Source organism: Orcinus orca, chromosome 8 (genome assembly GCF_937001465.1).
Source record: "Orcinus orca chromosome 8, mOrcOrc1.1, whole genome shotgun sequence".
Classification (NCBI taxonomy): Eukaryota; Metazoa; Chordata; class Mammalia; order Artiodactyla; family Delphinidae; genus Orcinus; species Orcinus orca.
In genome coordinates this window covers 101,722,179-101,740,299 of record NC_064566.1, presented here as the reverse complement: position 1 = coordinate 101,740,299, position 18,121 = coordinate 101,722,179, and the positions used below count along the sequence as shown (strand labels likewise).

The following is an 18,121-nucleotide window of genomic DNA, read 5'->3' as shown; positions in this document are numbered from 1 at the left end:
CACTGTGACAGTGATGGACGGTGGGGAAGGAGGCCTGGGGCAGGGTGGTCGCCGCCCTTGTGGGGCTCAGGGCAGCAGCTGTTTCCCTACAGGGATGCTGTGGCGGCAGGAACGGTCACACCAACACACCCCAGATGACAGCAGCCCCGTCCACACCCGCTCCCTCTCCGCAGCCTGGTGTGCCCATGGCTAGCCCAGAGCTCCGTCCTGCCTGTCAAGACCCTTAATTAGGGTCTCCTGAACATCCTTCTCCAACAAATAAAACCAACCCTGTCCCCCGCCCAGACACGAGAGCCCAACTGCTTTCAGAGGCAGGGCTACAGACAGGAACGAGCAGCCGGCTTTCCTGCTCTCTGCCAAAGCTCGCTTAGCCGAATCCCCAGGAAAAGGCTGTTGCACATGAAACATGAAAATGCAAACCGCAGACAGTCTGCTCTCCTTCCCACACACATGTTCAAACAAGCCTGCTTTCCAGCGCTGCAGATGACTTCTCCCCGATGAGGTCATCGCTACGGCCCAGCCTGTGGCTTCTGCCCTCCCTCCATTATCATGAGCTGGTTTCAACTTACCTGACCCAGATGTGCAGGCTCAGGGGAGCAGGGGAGAAGCAAGAGCAAAGCGTGAGCGGGCTGGGAGGCCCACCCCACCCTCCGTCCACAGGAGCCAAGCAGACCCCCGGGTGATGGGCTGCCAGACCCAGGCTGGCAGGGCACCCCATCAGAGCATTCCTAGAGAAGGTTGGCAAGGGGAGAGGCTGCTGGGGGGTCTCCCGGGACTTGCGTTTTCTTTCCTCCTCTTGGGGACCTCCCCCCGGCCAGACAACACCCTCCCCAGCCCTGGTGTCATAGAGACCAGGGAGCAGGCCGGAGGCTGGAAGAGGCGGCCCGGGGCAGGGTGTGCACTGTCCCACGCTGCAGGACGCTGAAAGTACTCAAGTGAGGTCTGAAAAGACCTCCAGATCAAGGATAAACAGGGCTGAAGGGTGTGGTCAGGATCCTACTGGAAAGAAGCTTCAACCGCCCCACAGCAAACCTCCAAACAGCTAACTACCTGTCTCAAGGAAAGCACAGAGCTGCCACTGGAGACAGAGGAGAGGCAGACGCTGATTTTAGCAAGACCCTGGCTCCGGCAGGCTCCTCAGCGCCCCCTCTCCTTGGTCCTCCGAGGCCCGGGAGGGTCAGGAGGGGGTCTGACAGGACCTGACCTGACGGCCCAGCCACAAATTCAGTGACTCTGAATGCAGCCCCAGGGGTTACATCCTTTAGGGATGGGAACTGCTGTGGCAGGACGGGAGTTGCATCTGAACAGAAGGATGAGAGCAGATATCTAACGAGATAATGGAGCTGCCATCGACAGTCCTGGCAAGACCCTAACCCCACACGTGGGAAGAAACTGTTCTGGGGCCCAGCGGACCAGACTCTAAAAGCTGTTAGACTGAACACTCAGGAGTCCCAGAAGACGGCCTCAATCTCAACTTCCGGTCTGAAGGCATCTCCTTACTTCACTCTGAAAGGAGCAGAGGTGCCAAGTCTCAGGGCATCCTGCGTGGGCTGGCGCGAGGCGAGAAGGTGGAGGGCACAGGACACCCCACCTCCCGGGGAGCCACGACGACCGGAATTCTAGGCCTTCGCTCACGGAGAAGCACGGATCAGAACCAGGCCGCCCAGGCTGAAGCGGAACCAGCGCATGGGTAATCCACCCTCGCCCACTGGTCCTGAGTAAGCTGACTTTCTGCTGACTCGAGCCTTAAGACTGCCACAGAGTCTTGGCGCCTTGCCCCATCTGAGAGACTGAGAGAGCGCGGTGGCCACATTTCAGGAGCTCAGGATCTAGCCACGTCTAAATAGGCTCTGAACGCACCAGCTCTTCCCAGCCTCGCAGAAGCCACAAGTCTAAGCAGAGAACTGAACAGAGGCCTCTGCTCCAGCTCTTCCCAGCCCCGCAGAAGCCACAAGTCTAAGCAGAGAACTGAACAGAGGCCTCTGCTCCCAGCTGGTGAAGGAAGAGATGGGGGCACGGAGGAGGCCACACCCGAGGGCTCTCGGAGCGCAGCTGGCAGGGGAGGGGCAAGCGAGGCCCGTCGGACAGCTGAGAGGAAAGCAGAACCCAGATTCTGGGACAAGAATTCTACTCTGGTGGTAGCGGCCTTTCCATCTTGAAGTTTCTGCTTGTTGTTATTCCACTGTCCCTCAAAGCCCCAGAGAGGGCCCTGGCTTGCTGGTGTCAGAAGCTCTGAAGCACCCAGGGAGAAAGGCAGACAGAAATCTGCCATCTTTAGGCGGCCTCTGCTGATGAAGAGAGACTCCTGTGGGCTGGCTCGCCTTTCCCCTGCCCCATTAAAGAAGCCCCATGTCAAAGCCCAGCTAGCTGAGTCCACTCCGCAGCTCTGTCCACACCGCTGTCCTCACCGGGAACAACCTTCTGCCTTCACGTCTCCAGGTGTGGGAGGAGCTAACTGTGCACGGCCCACCCCGCCAACTCCCAGCATCACCCGTCCATGGCCACACACTCTTGACCAGTATCTCCCAGGTATGTCTGTGCAGCTAAGTGTAAATCTCCAGAGTTTGGGGTCTGCGTATTTGGGGGTACACAGTACTTGTTGATGAACTGACAAGCCCCATGCAATGAGGGTCATTCAGGCTGTGAAGTAAGGACATAGCCAGAGGCCCCAGTCCAGGCTAATCTTTTGGTCTGCTTCTTTGTTTGGTTTGTTTGGGGATGAGGTTAACGTCCTAAAAAATCTCTAGCAGAGCATCACGTGATTATATTCTCAAATAATTCAGAAGTCTAACCCCTAATCCTTTTCATTGGCATAAACACCAATAATAGTTCGGTGCTCATTATTCCAGTCTTTTCTTGAATGAATTTACATATACATGAACACATGTACATAGAAGTCTATTTTTTAAGCACAAGAGGGATGAGTCTTTAGGGGTTATCTGTGACCTCAGAGATCTCCCATGACAGTCCATACAGACCTCCTCCCTCCTTTGTAACAATTGCGTTGTAGCCTAGGCTGCGTACGCACCATGCCTATTAACCCTTCACACACACAGGGTCACTTAGGTTGGTTTTGGTTTTATTTTTCATTTTTTCTATCACAAATGATGCTGCAGTGGACATTCTGGCCCCTCTTTGTGATATGCATGAGTGACTGTCTAAGTCAGACACCTAGAAGTAGGAACGCTAGGTCAGAGGGACACAGGTTTCAATGTCTCATGGATCTGGCCATGTCTGACACCCCACCCACTGTGCATGAGCACCTAGGACTCGCTCTGTGCAAGGGAGTCTGGGAGAAACGAGGTGTCTGTCTCAGCTCACCAACACTGGCTCCATCTGGCCACGGTCTCAATGGGGTAACTTCTCTATGGCCTAAGCTCCCTACACCTACAGAGCCCCACCCAGCATATTAAGACATATGTGGAAGGTCCCCTTCTCCTATTTAATAGTGACTCTCAGGCCGTTTCAAAAACCCATACAATGGCACCACAGGAACCAGAAGAGGATGTGGGCTCTAAACAAGCAGGGACAGAGGACAGGATGGGAAACGATGCTGGAGACTGGGACCAACTAAAGGCCCCCTCTAGAGAAGAGCTGTACCAACTGGCTCCATCCATTGCCTACCTTCATCCTAGGGGCAGGCACTTAACGCAGATGCAAACAGAGGAATGTGCTCCAAAGATATTAACCCTTGGGCTGGAGCAGGGGTAGGAAAACTCTTCTTAGTTTTCTTTTCTTTTTTTTTTTAAACAACTCTTGAAAAATGTAAAAACCATTCTTATCTCATGGGCCATACAAAAGGAAGCAGGCCAGATCTGGCCCATGAGCCATGGTGGACAAGAGAGCATGCAGGCTCCGGAGCACACACTGCTCAAACTGCACACTCAGGCAAGGCCAGACGGCCGACAAGCCCCACTCCCCATCTGCACAGCACCGGGCAGCTACCCACCCAACAGGGGCCTATTGTGGAAACAGACCTACCTATCAGCTCACTAGACTATCAGCCTGGTTCTTCATTTTTAAATACAAATGAAGCAGGAATTCCCTGGCGGTCCGGTGGTTAGGACTCTGTGCTTTTGCTGCGGAGCGCCCAGGTTCGATTCCTGGTCGGGGAACTAAGATCCCACAAGCCACATGGTACGGCCAAAAAACATTTTTTTAATAAAATAAATACAAATGAACTAACATTCACCAGACACTGAGGGAAAAACAGCTGAGGGAAAAAAAGAATGACCAAAATAAACAACCAGAACCAGATCCCAGAGGAAATGGGATCATTTAAGGGTCAGGAGATAATTTTTAAAACAATTCTAATTAGTGTGTCAGAGAAAGTTAACCCAGTTTTGGCCTCTGTGAAGCAAGAGCAACACGCTATGAAAATGAAATAATCGGAGGACCAGAAGAAAGAAAATTAAAATGGTGGCTCCCAAATGAAAACCTTCTCTAGGAGGTCTGGAGAACAACGTCAAGACCATCTACCAGTCTACAGAAAGAAAACACAGATGGGAAAAGGAAGAGAACAGAAACAGCACATGGGACTGAAACCGTGCACCTCAGATTGGGACTTGAACCCACGTGGCCGGGACTCAAACCCAGCCAAAACCCACGATCTTCCAACTGAGATCACACACCTGCTTTCAGGACTTAAGGAAGCTCAGGTTCTTGATGTCTCATCACAGAAAGAATTCAGTAAGAGACAAAGTGATAGGTAAGAAGTGGATTTATTTAGAGAGAAACACACTCCACAGACAGTGTGGGCCATCTCAGAAGGTGAGAAAGGCACCAGGGTGTGGGGCTGTCAGTTTTTATAGGGGTGGGTGATTTCATAGGCTAATGAGTGGGAGGAGTATTCCAGCTATTTAGGGAAGGGGCGGGGATTTCCAGGAATGGGGCCACCGCCCACTTTTTGATCCTTATGGATCCTTGGAACTGTCATGGCGCCTGTGGGTGTGTCATTTAGCTTGCTGATGTGTTACAGTGAGTGTATACTGAGGCTCAAGGTGTAGTGGAAGTTGACTTGTCTGCCATCTTGGACCATTTGGTTCTCATCAGTTTATGTCATGTCCTCGGGCTATATCATTCTTTCAAAGGCTGTGCCCTGCCCCCTTCCCTCCTGTTTCAGGACCAATATAGGAAGTCTAACAACTAATAGGATTTCCAGTAAGAGGAAATAAAGGAAACAGAGAGAAGGAAATTATCAAAGAAATAATAGAAAAAATATTCAGAGTGAAAGGCTAACATAAGACTTTAAATTGAAAGGGTCCAAAAGTACCCAGCAGAGTGAATGAAAAAAAAAAAAATCCAACCTAGACACAGCATTACAAAACCCCACTACACTAAAGATAGAAGACATCTTATATGCTTCCAGAGAAGGAAACTAACAGAGCAAACAAATGACAACAAAAAGCGAAGTTAGCTACAGAGAAATGACAATTAAACTGGCATTGGATATCTTATTAGCAACAATGCTTTATTTAAGAGATCAATGCCTTTAATATTGGGAGGAGAAATAAATTTAAATTCTGTATTCAGTCAAATCATAAATTAAAAGTGAGGGCAGGGACTTCCCTGGTGGTTCACTGGTTAGGACTCCACACTCTCACTGCCAAGGGCCTCGGTTCAACCCCTGGTTGGGGAACTAAGATCCCACAAGCCACGTGGTGTGGCCAAAAAAAAAAAAAAGTGAGGGCAAAACAAAAGATTCAAAGTTTTCCTCTCATTTATTCTTTCTGAGGAAGTACTTAAGAATGTACTTCAGCTAAACAAGAGTAAAACAAGAAAGAAAAAGACGCAGCATCCAGAAGACAGTGGATCTAACCCAGGAAAGCAGCTGTGGAAGGGAAGTCTGTTGGGAGCTCAAGGCATGCCTTAAGAATCAGCTCTCCAGATCGGAGCGAAAAGAGAAGAGCATTTTGGAAACAGTGTTTCCGGAAGGAAGGAAGGAAATACATAACAAATTATTGAAGTAAATGACTAGGTAATTTCAAAAACAGAGTACAGGTCCTCCTCACCTTATGATGAGGTTACATGCAGATAAACCCATCCTAAGTCGAAAATGCACTTACTACACCTAACCTACACCATACCTCAGTCTAGCCTACCCCGAACGCGCTCAGAACACTAACGTTAGCCTACAGCTGGGCACCACCATCTAACACAAAGCCTATTTTATAATAAAGTGTCGCTATCTCACGTAATTGAATACTGTACTGAATGTGAAAAACAGAATGGCTGTCCGGGTACAGAATGGTTGTAAGTGGTTTGCCCTCGTGATCTCAGGGCTGCCTGGGAGCTGTGAAATACAAGTACAGTACAGCTGACAGAGAAGCTGGGGGACAGCAAAGGACAGAAGAGGTGCTGGGAAGGGAAGGCCGGAGGCTTCTCACCGATACTCTCCCCCAGCACCGTGATACAACCTATAGTACGTGGAATAAGGACTAAAGATTTCGATATATTTAGGACTCCAAAGGCAATTAAGAAAAAAACCCTGGAAATAATAATATAAACATCAAAAATTGGGAGGAGGAGGGAGGGAGGGAGGGTGAGGAAAGTGCAAAGGAGCTAAGACTTCCATCCTGCACTGTGGGAAACTGATGGCAAAATCGATAAACCAAGAAAGAGCTGCATAAGCGCACTGCCCAGTTCAGTGTCTCGAGGAGGTCACCAGAAGCACTAACCCCAGAAACTGTCTTAATGGTACTTACTTCTGGAAGGCAGAGCCTGGGTGGGCCAGACAGGCCAGAGCCTGTCTCTACTTGACCGTGTGACCGCACGACTTTGATAAATGCCCCAGCCTACCCCAGACATTCTTAGTCAGTAGGTCCAGGCTCTGTATTCAAGAAAGCTCCTCAAGCAATTCTGATGACTGACCTCTGCATCCCATTCAGAGCTGAGAAATGATGATTTTATGACCTCATCGGATACCGAAGCCCCCTGAGGTAGGCTAGTCGGCTACTCGATTCCTCATTTCTCATTCAGAGAAACTGAGTCTCAGAGCAATTCCGTGATGTGGCCCTGAGCCTGAGGTACTTCTCGTGTTGGGTGACGCTGGCGCCCTTCCCCACCCTGCTCTGGTGCTGTCCTGGCCGAGACCTGTCTGGCAAGGCTTCCCCTGCTGGTCACGGTTCAAACTGCACTTGTCCTTCAGCTCAGCTGTGCCGGGAGGGCTGCGGAGGACACCCGAGGGCACGGGGTGAGAGGCCTGTGCCAGTCTGTGCCGAAGCGGAGCCACGGAGCCTGGTACCGGCCCTGTCCTCCAGTCGTTGGAGGAGGCCACATGCCACCCTCTTCTGCCCGCTGGCACTGACCCGAGTGGGCACCGCACAGCACGGGGCTCCCTCGTCCACAGAAGGCAGAACAGAAACAAAAGTCTGCTAGTGCCCCAGACCCAGAGGAAGGCAGGAAGCCTTAATCAAACACTTTTACTTGCAGCAGCAGTGACTAGAAACCAAACTTGAGAATGAGGGCAGAGCCCTGCAATGCACCTGGGGAATATTCTTAGTTCTTCCAAGGACTTGGCAGTTTTTCTTAACTTTTAATTGGGAGATATACTGTAAATATTAAATGTGTGTGTGTGTGTATATACCACACATATATATGTATATATACACACACACACATTTTACATACACACACATATGTACATAAATAGAAAATATATACTGTTTAAAGACCTAAAATAAAAGAACATCCATGCATGGAGCACACAGCCCAAGAAACAAATATTACCTGAAGTCTCGGCCCTGCCCCGCCAGGGATAATCACTTTGCTGAACTGGGGGTTAATCATTTCTCTTTTTGTCTTCCTAGTTTTATGAGGCATGAATGCATCCCCAAGCAGTGTATTGTTTAGTTCTGCTTGTTTTTCAACGTGATCTAATCGGAATCGAGGAATCACACGGTGAGTATTTTATGTCTTGCTTTTCCGGCTCTGTGCGTGTAGAGCCTTCCTTCCTGACGTGTGTAGCTGGGTGGAGAAGTAGTCCGGTGCAGGACTTACTTACTTACTCTTATTGTTAGTTGTTATCTGGACTATTTCTAGTTTGTCCTATGCTGCCAGGAAAACTCTAATGAGAGTGGCTGGCCTTTTAAAATGCCCCTCCTCCAAAGCCCCAGGGTTTGCCTCTGTACAGAATACCGGGCCTGTAGCTGGATAGCTAGAGTTCTGGGAGTTCCCTGCAACCACGAGAAGATGGGATTCCCAGGGGTCCCTCTGCTCCCTGGCCCGGCCTCACTCACACACAGAAGCCTTCTGCTCTGAACCTGAGATTCCCCACCCCTGCTCTAACAGCAGGGAAAACAATGGCCTTTTCAGAGGCAGTCCGGATTTCTGAGTCACACCCCTCTCCCTACTATCTGCCCCCTTCTTCCCAGGTAAGAGAACAGAGTTCTCAATGAAAGGGCTCCATTGATGGGCCACAGGGCGTGAAAGCGTGAGAGCCGGAGCAGGAGGGGGCCAGGCTCTGCCCTGCCATCTGGCCCACACGGTGCTCACATTTGCCACATGGCTACAGGGGGAACAAAGGAAGCCGGACCGTGGTCAGGGCCAGGCGTGCTTCCCTCTGTTACATATATTGTTCCATTTAAGGCTCATATAATTTTAAAGGTGGAAAAACAACAACAAAAGATGACTAACACTTCTGAGTCCACACCGTACGCCACTGTGCTGAGTGCTTCAGATACCTCATCCCAGTGGGTCATAACCCATGACAGGGGTGAGGAAATTAATTTAGGAGGTTAGGACCAGCATCTAAACAAAAGGAAACAGACAAGACTGGAAGGAAGATGAGAATACTAGAGCGTGTCCCGTAAACTAAGGGTAAGTACTGTTTTGTGAATTCTTTCTGTACCTTATATTCACATATATTTATCTCTCTGCACTGGGTCACAATGTAAACTATATATCTCTCACTGTGGATAGAGGCTAAAAAATCTTAAAACACCCTTTCTTGTCTCATTTATTTCATAACCATCCTGACGTAGGTTCAGTTACTAACCTAATTTAACAAGGAAATAACTGCAGCTACTTCCTCGGCTTCATCTGGGCCACACAGCTCGGTCACCAACCACCCACCAGCCTCCCGCTGCTCTGTTTCTCTTTACTCCCCCAGAACACGTGCTGCAGCCTCAGCCTGGGGCATTCTCCCCGCCCCTCTCACCAGCTCTTTGCACAGCTGGTTCCTTTCCATCCTTCAGGCCTCAGCTTGGGGGTCGTGTCCACAGAGCCCTGGTCCCCAGCCCGAGCAGCCCCTCTCCTGTTCACGGCCGTGTCGATGTGTCTCCTTGTTGCTGTCTGACTTCCCCACTACGACTCCAAAGGAGGTAACGTCTGATGCCCTCGCCTGTGTGTACCTGGCAGCAGGCATTCCCTAATCTGTTGGTTGAATACAGACACTCAAGTTCTCACAATTGGTAAATGGCAAAGATAGGATCCCAGCCGGGGGAGGGCGGACCCCTTGACCCCTGCACTATATATGAAAACTGCGAAACAGCACCAGTAAGTGTTAGCGCTTGGCTGGGTCGGACTTCGACGCCTGTGCTCTATTAGGTCAACGGGGTAGGGGGGCCATGGGGGCCTCGCTGAACAGCCTTTTGTGGTCGGCTGAGAACTTGGAAGGGGTGAGTGAGGAGACAGCAAAACCTCAGGCTAGAAGAGAAGAAGTCTGCCAAAGAACAGAGAAATACCAGAAGAAGTCCTCAGAGCAGCCAGCTGAGAAATGAGCTGGTGACTGGGACTGGAGAGGCGGGGCCGAGAAGCCTGAGGACCAAGGCCAAAGGAATACCCTGGCCGTGCTGCCACCTCGTGGCTGTGGAATGCTTGGCCCACAGGAAACAAAAGAGAGGTGGGCTGGTCTGTGGGTTCATTCTTCAGGGGTCATTTACTGAATACCTGATGCAGGCCTGGCTGCTGGGGCCTGGAAATGAGTCTGACACGGCTCCAACGTCCAAGGACCGCTGTTCCCTACATCCGGGCAGTGACCCAACCCTGAGAGGTTTACTTCCCCCTTTTCACAGTAGCTTGTGGGGTGCCCCCTCCCCAAAACAAGACTGAGAGGGCAGAGATGACCTCTCATTCGTCTCTGAAGCTCCAGCACCCAGCACAGGGCCCAGCACATCAGAACAGTTACAGTGGCTACAATTTAATAGGTGCTAAGTGCTTCCAAAGACAGCGCATCAGTTCCCACATTTTACCTCTGAGGTACTTACGAGACCACCAAATAGAGATGTCAAGTCAGTGTTTATTTCAGTATGAGCCTGGGGTTCTTGGAGAGGTCAGAGATGGAGAAATAAATGTGAACACCACCCACAGATGTGCTCAAAGACCAGGACCTCTCAACGAGTTTCGTGTGCATGTGACTCACCTGGGGTTTTTGCTAAAATGCATATTCTGATTCTGCGGTCCGGAGCGGGCTCTGAGAGTCTGCATTTCTAACAAGCTGTCAGGCGATACCAATGTTGTTGGCCCACAGACCACACTGTGAGTGGGAAAAATCTGGAACAGAAGTTGACAAACTATGGCCAGAAGGTCAAATCCAGCCTATGGCCTGTTTTCCTACATCCAGCAAGATAAGAGCAGTACTTTTGTTTTTAAAAAGGTTAAAAAAGAAAAGAATATGTGACAGAGACCACTAGTAGCTCACAAAGCCTAATATATTTATCTCTGGTCCTTGATGGAAAAGGTCTGCCAATCCCTGATCTGGTATGTCATCCAGGGACAGGAGGCACAGCGAGATGAGAGAGGGATGAGGGTGGAGCCCTGAGCCAGGCTGTTATGACTTCCAAGTTGCCATGCCTAGTTTCAGTAGGAAAAATAAGAATATAATGCACTGTTTGTGTGCGTCTGCTAAAAAGGCAGTGAGCCCTGGAAAAGGTGAGCTAAAACCTGAGGCTCCCAGGTAGGAGTGTACAGCACTGGGGAAGAGGTGCAGACATCTCCGGGGCTGAATGGGGACGAACACCTGTCATCTTGATAATCCACTGCCTCTTTCAGCGCTTATCCTGGAAAAAAATGACAAAAATAGAAAGACGGGGCAGTAGCCACCACCCACTGTGTGCAGCACCACAGAAGTACATGTGCTGAAAAAAATAATATGAAAGGGAGTTCTACAAGGTTGCTCTGTGGAGCAAAACCTTCTGAATTTTGGATGAGGGTGGGGAGGATGGACAGAGAAAAGGGTAAGGCAAGGGCAAGGGGTGCAGCAGAATAACGGTCCCAGAGCCTGTAGTTTGGGGGCTGCCCCACGTCATGTTTGACTACAGTGTTTGGCTACTGTCATGCTTCGTCACGCTGTGTTGACGACTATGTCTGCTTAAATGTCAGCGCCTGAGAAAGCAAATACAGCCGTCCATTTCCGTCAACGGGAACCGATCAATCTGGCCCTCTTTCAACAAAGGACCGGGCTCTTTTGCTTCCAGCCGTGAAAAGTTTGCTTGTCTCACATTAAGCATTCACATATATTTCCGAAGGACAACAAGAGAACCCTTTCTCGGGGGTGCAGAAAAGACTAAGTCTATCCAAAAGACTGTGGCAGGATATCCGTAAAGCCAAACTGTTCTTAAATGTTGGAGGACAAATAAAGACAGAAGGATATTATAAAACTGTCCTGGGCTGCAAAGCACATTCCAGAATTTCCTGGTTGGAAGGAACCTTCAAGGTCAACCAGGCTGCCTCATGCTTCCCACGAAGCTGCCTCCTGAATCTAACCGTCTAAAGGAGAAAAGCTCACATCGCGTCTGGCTTTAGGCATGGAATCTTCTTCTTCTTCCACTTCTTCATAAATTAAAAAAATACTTGCAATCAAAACCAAATCACTGCCTTTTAACCCACAAACTCCTGCCCTTCTCAAGTCCTTCGTCAATCACACTGTCTCCCCCCTAGAAAGTGAGTTCCTTCAGGGAACTAACTGATCTTGCAGCACCCAGCACACTGCTCATTCCACAGCCGCGTGGTGAGCAAGTCCTCAGTCGACTAAAAAGATCTCAGTTTCTCTGCCACCTTTTTGCTGTGTGATCTTAGACACACAGCATTAACCTTCCCAAATCGCATTTTCCTCACCTGTAAAGTCCTATCGCGATAGGGCCATTTTGAAGACTAAGTACAATGACACATGTAGAGTACTTAGAATGGTGGCTAGCACAACAGTAAGGGTTTAATAAGTGCTGACAATCATTATTACTCAATTAGTAGATGAAACCGTTCTATCCTATGAATCACACTCTCACCCCAAAACACATCACACCAGAACTGGGTTTCTCAGCCTCGGCACCGTTGCCATGCCTTTGTTGTGGAGGCCCATCCTGTGTTTTGTAAGATATTTAGCAGCATCTCTGGTCTCCACCTTCTAGGTACCAGCAGCACCCCACCTCCCCAGATCTGACAGCCAAAAATGTCTTCAGAGATTGCTCCTTCCTCCACAGGGAACCACTGCACTAGAATATGCAAATCAGTTGTGGAGTGGTCACCACACCCCCTAATTCCCCACCATCCCACTCTCCCCACAGGCAGCCACCTCCACCCCACGTGCTCACCACTCAGTTGCCTTGGAGGGAACAGGTGATAGGTGCTGTAGATATCATTGGAGAACTGCAGCTGGAGCTCAGGGCTGCCCTTTAGGAGCTGGGCAACGTGGTCCACCTGAAATGGTGTCTTCTCCAGGATCACAATGGCATCCTCTCCGTCCCCATCCCCAGAAGCCTCATTAACCTGTGGGTGAGACACCATCAGTGGGCCCAGGGGCAGAACCACAGGTGAGGCCTGGAGAGCAAAGGTAAAAGACGTAAAAGCTCCCAGGGCCTCTGCAATCCCAACACCTGGGATTTCCTTCCCTGCAGTCTTCCCTCTGGGGAAGTCTAGCCGACGGCGCCCATGTTTCTTCTCCCAGAGAAGGCATCTCATCAACCCAAATCCTTGTGGCAGCTCTCACATCCTCCTTCTAAACGATGCAAAGCTTCTCAGCTGTCTTCTAGTTTAGGCTCACAAGGCCTCTGTCGAATTCTCCCCATTTTACAGACGAAGAAACTGAGGTCCAGAGACGACTGCTCGCCCAAAGTCACACGAATAGTCAAAGTTGAAACAGAAACTAGAATCTGGGTATCCCAACAGGCTTCTAGGTCGAAGGTTCTCATGGCTAAAATCTTCAGCAGGTGCTGCAGACTGAAGACAGGTAGGGGTGAGAGAACCAGACAGAACCTTATAAAAAACAAGTTGCAGGGACTTCCCTGTCAGTCCAGTGGTTAAGACGCCACGCTTCCAACGCAGGGGGCGTGGGTTCAATCCCTGGTCTGGGAACTAGGATCCAGCACCGCCAAAAAAAAAAGAGAGAGACACAGAGAGGCATGGAAGCCTCGGCCAGGTCCCCCTGATGCTCTCAAAAGTGAGAGCTCCTGCCAGGAGTTCTGGAGAACCCTTGGCCAGCGTCCTCACTAGTTCTTGAGGTGGTCTCCAGTCTCTCCTCAGCCCCTGCTGGAAAGCTGAGCACATGGCATTAGAGGCAGCGGTGTCTGCCTACCTGAAGATACTCTGCTCTCCTGAAGACCAAGGATGGTAACTTTCATCACTACGTCCCCGCACCCAGCTCAGTGCTGGACTGTCAGAGCGTGATATGTGGAACTGAATCACCAATTTAATAAACTGTCTCCTCGGCTGCGGCTGGAGTTCTTTATAGCAAGGATCAGACTTCCCAGTCTCTATGTCCCTACCTGGGGCCTGATGAGCAAGACCGTCCGGCAACACTTGCTGGGTTCCTAGCAACTTACAGGTTTAATGAATGACTGATGACTGCTTAGGGACTTCAACATGTGATTATGAATCGGCAATACACTCTACAAATGTTAGGTTTTTTTAGTAAAAGAGGAATTAGGAAAATTAGCCCTACGCGTGTTAATTCCCTTAATTTCACAGGTAGTCTTGCCTCCTCCACGAACTAACCTCCCTGCATTTTAGTGCACTCTGCCTTCCCCGCTCCCCACCGAGGAATGTGCTTGGTATTTTCCGAAGAATCTAAAAAAAGAAGAAAAAAAAAAGCCGCCTCCGAGGCGACGATTGGGTCACTCCTTCCCGCATCCCCTCCCCAGGGCTGCCTAATGGTACCTTCCCGTGTAGGAAAATGATTTTGTCCCGCGCAGACTCCCTCAGCACTTTTTTCACTCTAAAGCCGGAGAAAGGTAAGCGGACAGGGGCAGAGGTACCATTCCCAACGCCCGCTTCTTTCCCCTCTGTGCTGAGCGCCTCCGCCTCCTCGGCATCCACTTCGCGCTTTCTCTTGTTGGGCTGCGGCGCTGTGTCCGCCATGCTGCCCGGCGGGAGGTGTGCGCCTGCGCGAACCCGGCCGCGGCCCCGCCCCTCCCGGCCACCTCCTCCCACCTCGGCCAAGGGGCGGTGACTACAACTCCCGACGTGCTCCGCGCCGGAGGCCGCATCCCTTCCGGCCTTAGGGAGCCTCGGAGCGCTGATCACTGGGATCCACCCGGAACGAGCGTTTTAATTCAAGTTACCTCCCCTTGGTACCCTGGTGCTAGCCGGCCGAGTGGAGGCCGGTGCTGAGGGCAGCGAGAAGGCAACAAGTCCCTAAAGAGGCGGGCTAGAGAGGCTGCAGGGGAGAGGGCTGCCCCAGCCTCCCAGGGGCAGGAGCCAGAAGACGCCGTTTGGACTCAATGCGTTGACACTTTGGTTGAATGCACATTTTAATCAGAATTACACCCACATTGATTAGAGTGGAAGGGATGTTTCAGAAATAAATCTGTTGAGCCAATCTATTTCTTGGTCAATTTGTTTTTAGAGCAAGCCCTTAAATCATTTCCAGTTTTCATTTTACAGAAATGTTCATCCTATTCAGTTCTCAGTACTTTTGGCTGAAAAGAAAGGTAAGTGAACAGGGACTGAAATACATTTCTAAAACCTCCAGCCTGGAGGCTCCTGCCCCTCTGTATCCACATTACTGAACCGAGTTTGTGTGTGCTCCCCCCAGCCCACCAGTCTACCCACCCTGGGTTGCGGTGAAGGAAAGTAGCAAGGCTCTCAAGGTAGGGCCAAGCAAGGAGAGTGGGCAGCTCATGCTCAGAAGACTTGAACTCCCTGATGACTTTCAGAGATGCGATTTTAAAGACAAGATGAGGGAGAGGGTCATGGGTGCCTGATAGCTCCTGGACTTCTTCTGATTGGTTGGTGGTGATGTAACTAGGTGGTATTTCTGGAGTCAACATCAACCTTCTAGTTCCAGAGAGGCTGGGAGTCTACGCAGTTATGGTCAGCACGCGGTTTGCAGTTAACTTCTTCCACCTGGTGGGGGCTTCAGTCTCTGCAAAATAACTCAGGGATATGGCTCAGGATATTATCTCTAGCCCTGGAGGAGGAACTAAGGGTCCTTGACTTTGTTTTATGGCTAAACTATTATTATTTTTGTCTTGTTTGACTGTTTTCCTTTGTCTCTGCATTTCCTCACTTCTCTGATTCAACTTGCTCTTTGGAACTCTGGGAAGGCCTAGGAGGCTGAAGGTTTTCTACAGACTTGAGATGGGGGTAGTGCTGGGGTCTGCTCCCAGGAAGGCCTCACAGTGTCCTGCTCCGTTTCACCCACTTTGACCATGTGTCCACCGTGCTACCAGGGTTGTGATTTGCAGCATGAATATGATTCATCCATCGGAGTTTCTTTTCTTTTTTTGGCCATGTAAAATTTTTACTGATAATTTCTCTGCAACCTCCCAGTGCTCGAGCACACCCTTCCAGGGACCAATGGCACATCAGCATCATCTGAGCAGTGAGCTCACCCCTGCTGAAACCTGCCAACTGGAAAAAAAACGCACAATGTAAAAGTTAAAAGTTATATTTTATTCGGGGACCTTACTGAGGACTACAGCCCGGGAGACGGACTATCAGGATAGCTCTGAGGAGCTGTTCCAAAGAGGTAAGGGAGGAGCCAGGATATATAGGAGATTTTGCTGAAAAAAAAAAAATGTAGTTGAACATCAAAAGGTTACTATTAGGGGACTTCCCTGGGGGTACAGTGGGTAAGACTCCACACTCCCAATGCAGGAGGCCCCGGTCCGATCCCTGGTCGGGGAACTAGATCCCGCATGCGTGCCACAACTGAGGATCCCCCATGCCGTGATGAAGGTCCCACGTGCCACAACTAAGACCTGGAGCAGCAAAAATAAATACATAAATAAATACTATAATTAATTAATTAATTTAAAAAAGATTACTGCTAATCACAAAAAAGAGACATCTCAAGTTAATGATTTTAGTGCTTGTCTGTGTATGGGAAAATGCAAGAGTCTGGGCTCCTTGGAATTATTCCTTAGATATGCATCTTAACTATCTAGGGCCGGTATCCTCTTTTTCTCCATCCTGAATTCCCCTCAGGTGCACCATGGGGTGGCTGTGTGGCTGATGGCTTGATGGTGGCAGTATTTGTTGTTTACTGAAATGGCAGGCGACATTTTTTTTGTCAGCAAACCATTGGTATTTTCTACTCGCCACCCTTACTTTTTAAATTTTTTTTAATTTGGTGGGAGGGAGCATATTGGGTTTTCAAAGCCCTGTTGGGTGAGCTTGCACTAGTCCAGTTAAACTTATAGCACTTTCTCTAGCTCCTCTTCCCCGTCCCCCCATAAGCATGAGTGACCAGCTGGGCTATTAGCAAGACTGGTTGAAATATGGTGGCTTTGGTGGAAACTTCAGGAGAGTGAAGTCTCTGCTTTCCAGAAAAATAATTGTCACTCAAAGTGAAATTTTTCTTTGAAACAAGTTTTTTAAAAAAGAAAAGAAACAGCTCTCAGCCTTAGTGCCATCTCCTGAGAAACCTCCGTGCCATGAGAGCGAAGTGGAGGAAGAAGCAAAGATGCAGGCTCAAGCACAAAAGAAGAAAGATGAGGCAGAGGTCCCAGTAAAATCATACACCCATGGAGGCCACAGGAGCAGAAACAAGGGAAGCCAGAGGCCAGGGATGCTGGTAGAAATTGTTGGGCTGCATACCTACTGTCTAGAACTTGTCTCAGTGGATCTGGAACATGTATGCCCATTCTGATTGCCTCGACAACCTTTGAGAGACCCACCTTGCTCACATCAAAACGACCCCTTTTGGTCCTTTGCCCTGGACCTGTGTCATTCTGTACTAGTTCTGTTCTCAGTTGCGGCTGAAGGTAATGTGTACAGTAAATCATCTCTTTTGCTGTCTTAGCTGAAGAAAAAAAAAGAAAAGAAAAGAAGCATACACTTGGCCCTTGAACAACACGAGTTAGAACTGCAGGGTCTCCATATACTCAGATTTTTTTTTAATAGTAAATACTGCATTACTACATGAATCCACAGATACGCGTCCAGAGGGTCAACTGTAGAGTTGTAGCTAGTTTTCTACTGCACAGAGGGTTGGCGCCCTTAAGCCCCACATTGTTGGAGGACCAACTGTATAATGCTAAAGAATATGCATAAGGTCAGAATTCTACTCGTAAGAGGGCCTGGCTCAAGGAAAAGATGAGCTCATAGGGAGCCTCAGCCCCCAGAGGACCTGCTGCAATACCAGACAGCAGAGTGTAAGGGACCTTTACAGCAGTAAATCTTCACTTGGCTTCAGAGGCATTTGTCTGCTGATAATTTTTTAGTTCAGCTTGTTTGGAAACATTAGAAGGCTCTGCACTGTCCTATCCAATAGCCATTAGCCACATGTAACTTTATATTTAAATTAATTAGAATTAAATGAAATTTAAAATTCAGTTCCTCAGTCATACAACCACGTTTCAAGTGCTTGATAGCCACGTATGGCTCGCATGGCTCGTATCACATTGGACAGCACAGATGTGGAACATTTCCATCACCAAAGAAAGTTCAACTGGACATTGTTGTATTAGAAGGTTGTTACTGGGAAGCCCTAGTCTATAAGCATCAATCCTTCCATTTTCTTGTGGAATCTCAAAACTTCTCCCTTTTATTTTACTTATTTGTTTAGTTTAGTTTAAAGAAGGACTAGACACTTCCACTTCAGGTAGTATGGCAGACTAGATATTCTAAAAACAATCAGCTAAAAACACCTAAACATTCTGGATGCAAAATTTAAAACATCCCTTTGGTTACATTCCTGTGCTCCCAAGAAAATAAAATTTTCAGAAACAAAAAATGTGGGAGCACA

The 18,121-nt window shown here is 49.2% G+C and overlaps 1 protein-coding gene across 5 annotated transcripts in view; it reads right to left on the bottom strand.

Moving 5' to 3' along the window:
• The window catches only part of ST3GAL4 (ST3 beta-galactoside alpha-2,3-sialyltransferase 4), a 73,951-nt gene extending 59,631 nt beyond the window's left edge, over positions 1–14,320 (bottom strand). For 4 of the 5 annotated variants that reach the window (XM_033406956.2, XM_033406957.2, XM_033406958.2 and 1 more), the window contains exons 1-2: positions 14,089–14,320; positions 12,528–12,702 (exon numbers count right to left, since the gene is read on the bottom strand). In XM_033406956.2, the coding sequence (XP_033262847.1) occupies positions 12,528–12,702; positions 14,089–14,289 (376 nt within the window). In that variant the 5' untranslated portion in view covers positions 14,290–14,320. The remainder of the gene's footprint in view (positions 1–12,527; positions 12,703–14,088) is intronic. The other variant, XM_004280469.3, reaches the window with a different exon arrangement.
• Positions 14,321–18,121: the final 3,801 nt, after the last annotated feature.